This window comes from Eulemur rufifrons, chromosome 30 (assembly GCF_041146395.1).
Source record: "Eulemur rufifrons isolate Redbay chromosome 30, OSU_ERuf_1, whole genome shotgun sequence".
NCBI lineage: Eukaryota > Metazoa > Chordata > Mammalia > Primates > Lemuridae > Eulemur > Eulemur rufifrons.
This window is the reverse complement of record NC_091012.1, coordinates 25,475,296-25,482,542: the sequence shown is the minus strand read 5'-3', so window position 1 is coordinate 25,482,542 and position 7,247 is coordinate 25,475,296. Positions and strand designations below refer to the sequence as shown.

General features: G+C 54.7%; 1 protein-coding gene across 10 annotated transcripts; it reads left to right on the top strand.

The window, feature by feature from the left end:
* Positions 1 to 2,691: 2,691 nt before the first annotated feature.
* LOC138377824 (EOLA-like protein) lies at positions 2,692 to 6,910 on the top strand. 10 transcript variants are annotated; one of them, XM_069462842.1, is made up of 6 exons: positions 2,692 to 2,841; positions 3,052 to 3,241; positions 3,893 to 3,945; positions 5,269 to 5,409; positions 5,510 to 5,792; positions 6,587 to 6,910. In XM_069462842.1, exons 4-6 carry the CDS (start codon positions 5,404 to 5,406, stop codon positions 6,808 to 6,810), a joined length of 513 nt encoding a protein of 170 aa, XP_069318943.1. In that variant the 5' UTR covers positions 2,692 to 2,841; positions 3,052 to 3,241; positions 3,893 to 3,945; positions 5,269 to 5,403; the 3' UTR covers positions 6,811 to 6,910. The 10 variants fall into 10 exon arrangements, with proteins under 10 accessions (XP_069318943.1, XP_069318946.1, XP_069318940.1 ...); XM_069462845.1 differs by having other exon boundaries at positions 3,052 to 3,315; positions 5,292 to 5,409; XM_069462839.1 differs by having other exon boundaries at positions 3,052 to 3,315.
* Positions 6,911 to 7,247: the final 337 nt, after the last annotated feature.

Below are 7,247 nucleotides of genomic sequence, written 5' to 3'. Positions count from 1 at the left end.
CCACATGTACTCACCATCAAATTGGTTTCACTGATCATCACCTAAGGGCACATTTAGGATAACATTAATCTGGTGTCAGGCAGATGTGGGGGGGGAGGGGATGGGTATATACATACATAATGAGTACTATGAGCACCATCTAGGGATGGACACGCTTGAAGCTCTGATTCGGGGGTGGGGGCAAAGACAATATACACAACCTAAACTTTTGTACTCCCATAATATGCTGAAATAAAAAAAAAGAAAGAAAAGGGAGCCCTCATAGCACGACCATGGGTTTCCCCGCTAGCAGCCACGTATGAGTATCTGACTCATGAAGCAATTTGTAGCTCTTCAAACAACAGGACATGGGAGGAACAACAGCAGCCCACCACTCAGGAAACCCTCAATTATGATTTGAAACTGCTCCTAGGAGGTTCTGCGGTGTTTAGCAGAAGCTGGCCACCATTCACGGGGGCAAGGAGCCCAACAGGGGACACCGGCATGGATGGAGATTGGAGTTGGTGATCTTAAGGTCCCTTGTAGCCCTGAGGCGTACACCCCATGAAGAGGGAAACTCTCCCCCTCACCTCATCTCATCTCTAGCATTCCTGTTTCCTTGAGCTCCTCCAAGGAGAGAGTTAGGTACATCTCACTAGAAAAGAAGAGAAAGCAGTCCTTTGCTGATTCAGCATTCACTAAGCAGCTACTGTGTCCCGCACCATGCTTATGGAAATGAGTAAATCACAGGCCTTGCCTTCAAGGAACTCAGAGACCCTAAAGAGGCCACATACCATCAGAGAGCAATTACAACCCTGAGTTACAAGCGCCTAATGGACGGAGGGTGGGGGCAAGGCATGAAATGCTACCAGATTTTGGAGACAAAAGTCCTTAACACTTGGGGGTGGAAAAGCTTATGTAACTTTATACTTGTGCCTTGAGGGAGGACAAGAGTTTGCCAGAACAAGAGGAGGCATGCATTTCATGCTATGGGAATCACCTGTGCAAAGCAAGGAGTTCTGAGAGAGCAGGCTGGGTCAGGGACCAGTGACCACGCAGCACACTATGACTCTGAAGAGTGTTAGGCTGTTAGGCAGTGCTAGGGTGGAGAGAGCTGGGCAGCTCCCCAAGGTGTGTTTGTGCACTTGAGAAGGCCCCCCAGGGTTTTCTGTTCTTTTCTGAGTTTTTATTTATTTATTTATTTATTTTTTTTTCACACTTCCCATTTCAAGGAACCAGCAGGGTTTTCAACAGGGGATTGCTGGGGACAAACTTGCAATTTCCACACTAAACCAGTGGAGTGTAGAGGACAGGCCAGACTGAGGAAAGACAGGAGGCCTCCAGACTGGTTAGGAAGCTCGTGGAATAGCACAGGCACGAGACTGAGACTGTGAGACCAGAACTCAGGAAGAGCAGTAGGGACACAGAAGAGGGGCATTTTTTCCTTATCAGGTACTTCAGAGGCAGGGACATGGAAGTGAGTTATCTAGTCAATGTGGGGGAGTAGGGAAGGGAAGGGACAGAGGAGCAAAGCCTGGCAGCACTGAGGGAAGGCTGAGCCCCTGAGCTGAAGAAGAGGAAAAGCAGGTTTGACCAGGAAGTTGGGTTGTGGTTTAGGCAACTTAGGTCTGAGGGGCAGCAGGGTATACAGAGTGGGGATTTTTCTCCTCATTTCTAAAAAAGGTCTTAAAGTGACAGTCCCTCCGTATCCCACTGGCACAGCAGCTGGGACAAAGGAGAGCCCACTGGGTGGGAGTGGGGATCAGTCCTGTGGGGCAAGACTCAGACTAGAGTTCCCTGGACCCAGGCAAGAGTTCTCGCCCCTCTCACAGCTTCCATGCCCTTTGGGGTGCTCTCTGGGGTACACACCGAGGGTCCGGTTAGGTCGCTGAGGACCCCTGGGGTTTCCATTTTCACTCTTGCCTAAGGGTACAGCACCCAAGCACCCTCCTCCAGTTCTGCCCTGCTCCTCCCTCAGCTCCATCCCAGCTGGATTCCTCCCAAAGCTCCGCCCCTACACCTCCCCCAACAGCTCAGTCCTACTCCTCCCACAGTTCCACTTTCCTTCTCCTGCAGCTGTGCTCCCATCTTCTCTTCCATATCTGCCCGCAGCTTGTTTCGCCCATCCAGCTCCAGCCTTCTCCCACATTTCAGTCCTGCTCCTCCCACTTCTCCACCCCCAGCTCCTCCAGCCGCCAGATATTCACCAGGTGCCATTCCAGCTCTTTCCCACAGCCCAGCCCTGCTCCTCCCTCATCTCCACTCCCAGCTCCGCCTCCTCTAGCTCTGACCTGCTCCTCCTACCACTCTGGCCTAGATCCACCCCAGATCCTCCTTTTCCAGGTCTTTCCCACAGCTCTGCACTAGCTCCTCCTCCACCTTTCCCACAAGCCAGCCCAGCTCCTGCGCGGCTCCTGCTCCGGCACCTCCCACACCACGCCCCCAACTCATCCCCCAACGCTTTGTGGGCCCCGCCCTTCCCCTCCCAGCGGGGCACCGCTCACTCCCACCTCCGCTCCAGGCTATGCATTGGCCCCTCCCCCAGTTCATTCTCGAGCCTCTGTCCCGCCCCAACTCGCTGTCCCCCTCGGCCCCGCCCTGCTCCTACCCTAGTCCCGCCCCCGCCCCAGCACTTTCAGCTCCGCCCCCTCCGTCACATCCCTGCCGCCCACAGGGCTACAGCCTGGCCTCATCCTTCCGCCTCCCCTTCCTCCCTCCAGTCCCCTTTCCTCCCTCTGGTCTGCCCTCCAGTCCGCGGGTCTCCAGACCCCTGGCCACAACCTTGTCTGCTGGCGTACATGAGGGCCCTGTGAGTCAAACGGCGTCTCCCAGGGGCCCGTGCATGCGTACGTGCTTGTTTACGTAAGTGCGTGTCTTTGTAGCTGCGTGGATGCGAAGTACGCGGCTGTCTGCCTGCTTGCCTGCGTGCATACGTGCGTGCGTGGGGGTGTACGTACGTGCGTGAGTGCGTGCCTGTCTGCGCTGCGCACGGGTGTCCAGAGCTGGACCAACGCCGCAGGGTTAACTCCGGTGAGTCCCTGTCACCTATCTCTATCTACCTGTCTCCCTCAGGTGGCCCCGGCGGCTTTGCACCCAATACGGGGGGGGGGGGTGCTCTCTGCTGACGTTGGCTCCTCCTCTGACCTTGGGAGCTCGTCATCCTTGCGCTGGTGGCCTCGCCGGGCTGCAGAGAGGCTGAAGACTGTGCTGCCCCGTAGCCAAAGGCTGCAGTTGGCCCCAGGCGCCCGCGAGACCAGCTGAGGCAAAAAGGGAGCCACCAACCGCCCTTTCCTGTGCCCTCCTCCCACCAACGTCTCACACCCCTGCTCCTTCTAGGTGCCTGTGCCTGCTTGTGTCTGCATGTAGAAAGCAATTGTGCTGCTCCCTGTGCAGGAGCCCCAGCTCAGCCCTGTCCTCCGGCCTCCTGCTCTGCTCATACCTTAAGCTGTGAACTCACTAAGACCTGAGGCTCGGTGGTGCCCAGCTCTGTGGCCCATGGCACAGGGCCCAGCGTGGCCTACCCAAAAGTAAATCGAGGGAAATGGGATTTAGGCCCCCCCCCAAACCTTTGCCCTGTGACAATGTGAAGGTGGGTGTCATTTTTCTCCTGTTGGATTGGGGGGGGCGGTGCTAGGCTGTGAGAATGGGAGCCACTTAATGAAATGATTTTCTGCCCTGCTGGCTGGTGCATTGTGTGGTCCTTGACCCAGACAGGGAGGTGTGTCCCACTGCTACCATTAGCAGAACCAAGCCAGGCGTGAGGTGCATATGTGTGTTACCGATAAGACTGGCCCTCCCAGCTCTTCTTGGTCTCTAAACCCTGCTGAGTAGAAGACCCTCCTAGTACCCTGACCCAGCATTGCTGACTTGTGCTTAATGACCTTTTCTCCTTGTGACCCTTGTCGTTGTGCAGGTGAAGGCACTGAGACAAGTGGAAGACTGTTTTCTCCTAGGGCCACAGAGCAGGTACTCTGCAGCACCAGGCAGGAGGGCACTCGACCCCCTTCTTGCTGTTAAGTCAGTTCTCACCAGGGATTCCACCCTCGCAGTTCATGTTTCATTGTTTTGATTTTATGGCGTTGATGAGAAAAGGGTTGGCTAAAAAAGCAAGTGGTGAAAACTAGGCAAAGCTTTGTTCTAGTCACACAGCCCCATAGAAGAATTAGGAATGGCCAGGCCCCGTGGGGGACATTCAGCCTCCCTCATAAGTAATCCAAATCCAAGGAATAGGGTGATCTTTTGTCACCCGTCAGCAGAATGGGTGGTTGGTGGAGTGTGCACAGGTGGGTCTTTGTGGAAGGCCATTTGCTGGCAGTCCCAGCATCTCAGATGTGCTTGCCATGTGACCCAGGCATCCTCTTCAGCACGTGTTCAGACAGTGAGTGTTAGGGGTGATATCGTTTCTAGCAGCAGAAAATGGGAAGCAGCTCGTCACTCTCCACCAGTAGAGGGATGGTGAGGTAAATTGTGGGACAACAAGCAGCAGGATACCATGCAGGCATTAAAAAGTAAGGTATATGCAGCTGTACAGAGAGAACGTGCTTGATGTGCCATCAAATGGAAAGGCCGCGCCTTAACCTGTGGAGACGTGTGGGGAACGTCTTACACTTATGTGTTAGTTTGCCAAGATGGCCATACAAAGGGCCACAGACTAGGTGGCTTACACAACAGACACTGGTTGTCTCCCAGTTCTGGAGGCTGGAAGTCTGAAATCAAGGTATCAGCGGGGTCGGCTGGTTTGTTCTGTGGGCCGAGAGAGGGAATCTGTTCTGTCCCTCTCTCCTAGCTGTGGTGGTTGGCTGGCAATATTTGGCGTTGCTGGGCTTATAGAAGCGTCACCCCAACCTCTGCCTTCATCCTCTCGTGGTGCTCTCCATGTGTACATCACTGTCTCTAATTGCCCCCTTTGTATAAGGACACCAGGCATTTTGGATGTGGGCCCACCCTAATGATGTCATTTTTACTTGATTCCCTCTGTAAAGACCCTGTTTGTGAAAGGCCACATTCTGAGGTGCTGGGGGTTAGGACTTCAACACATGGGTTTTAAAGGGACACAGTGTAGCGCTCAATAACCTGCAGGGCTAGGGAGCTGAGCATATTGGCGGCAGGGGCGGGGCCGGGGGAAGCAAAGAGGCAGAGCCCAGGACTATCCCTCTGTGCAGGAAGCCAGCTAAAGCCAGGCAGACTGTCCATAGGCCAAGGGGGCCCTCCCTCCTTGTGTTGCCCCAGGGCTCAGTGACCTCTGTCACAGCACCGACCACACTCTGTCCTTTGTGTGTCTTTCTCTAGCTGCCCCCGCCCTACTGGGTGAGCTCCCCAAAGACTTCCTGGGATGGTCCTGAGTCCTCTGAATCCCAACCCCTTCCATTGGGCCTACCGTGGCACAGGACGTCAGTGACTGCGTGGTGACAGAAGCAGCGGGCTATGGAGGTCAGTGAGGTTTAGGGCACCTGGGAGACATCGGGGGAAGGGCAGGCCCCCTGCCTGGGAGCTCAGAGGCCTGGTGTGGGACGTGCCTCTGTTTCCGCAGGCCACATGGCGCACAGGGAGCTCTCGGAAGATGAAATTTGGCTGCCTTTCCTTCCGGCAGCCTTATGCAGGGTTTATCTTAAACGGGGTCAAGACCGTGGAGACACGCTGGCGTCCCTTGCTGAGCAGCCACCGGAACTGTACCATTGCCATCCACATTGCTCACAGGAACTGGGAAGATGATGCCTGGTGGGAGCTGCTGCGGGAGAGGCTGGGGATGACTCCTGTTCAGATTCGGGCCTTGCTTCAGGAAGGGGAAAAGTTCGGTCGGGGAGTGGTAGCTGGTAAGTGATGATGTTGCAAACATTGTGCAGACATCTCCAGAGCAACTGCCCAGGATGTTGCTGGGGAGTTTCGTGGCTTCTGTTTTCCTTTGAACTGGTTGGTATGTTTGCTGCGGTTTCCTTGAGCAACACAGCTCCTAAGGGGCAGCAAGGGGCCCCGGGCTGGGTTCGGCAGGCCTAAGTTCCAGGAGCTCCAGGAAATCATTTCTCCACTCTAGGCCTCAGATCCTGTTTGTGATCTGAAAGGCTGGGTCAGCTCCATGTCTGCATGTGGTGTTTGGCTGTGTGCGCACGGGTGTGTGTGGCAGAGGCCGCGAGAGGCAGCACAGCACAGCGAGCGGGTCAGGTAGCCTCTAAAGTAGGTGGCCCACTGCTCGTGGCATCCTGGGCAAGTTCCCTGGCCCCTGGGTGGCTGAGGTCAGACATCAGCACCTGTCACCTGGTGAACTGCCTTGACATCACCTGTAGGTTTCCTGGCGGTGGCTGGTGCCCTTCTAATCTGTAACTGCTGCCCTCAGCTGTCTTGCTTGGAGCCCCCCATTACTTGTGTGGCTTCTTTGAGGGCAAGGCCGCTCCTCTTCCTTTCTGGGGCCCTCCCTCTGCCTCACCTAGGATTCCCGGAAGAGTTTGGCTCATCATCAGTGTGCAGGAAGGAGGACTCGACTGGCTTCATGTCTTTTGGGGGATATCATCTTAGTCTGTAGCGATTGTGACTTTGAATAAGCATGTTGTCACACAGACAGGCCTTCGGCTATGGAAGGGAAAAACATCTGTGTGTTTCTCTCTGTGCACAGGGCTCGTTGACATTGGGGAAACTTTGCAGTGCCCCGAAAACTTAGCTCCTGATGCGGTTGTGGAACTGGAAAATCAAGCTGTGCTGACCAACCTGAAGCAGAAGTACCTGACTGCGATTTCAAACCCCAGGTGGCTCCTGGAGCCCATACCTAGGAAAGGAGGAAAGGATGTATTCCAGGTAGACATCCCAGAGCACCTGATCCCTTTAGGGCATGAGGTGTGAAGAGTGTGGGCTCCCGAGAGCAACGTTGCTGAGAAACCAGCTAACTCATGACACCGTCATGGAGCAGGCCTGTGTGCATCAGGTTAAGTTCGAATTGTCCCTGCATTGGAATTGTGCCTGCATTGGAGAGTGCCATGCACTACATACTGTTCATGTAAACGTAAACAAATTTCTCCTTCACTGGGACAGAGGGAATGGGGATGGGGCTGTCCTTGTGTGAGGCTCCTTAGGGGTCATTGACATGGTCTCAAGTACTTTGACCTGTGGGTAAAAGGAAAAGCTGCCGGGGAACGTCTCAGCGTTGCTGCTAACTTTGGTCCTGCTCGTTTCTGGATTGTACCAATAAATGTGTTGTGGACAGCCACTTAGTGTTTGGGGCTCCCTTGTAACTTTTTCCCTCTTTATGTTCCACCCAAAACTCATGAAATGTTTGAGCA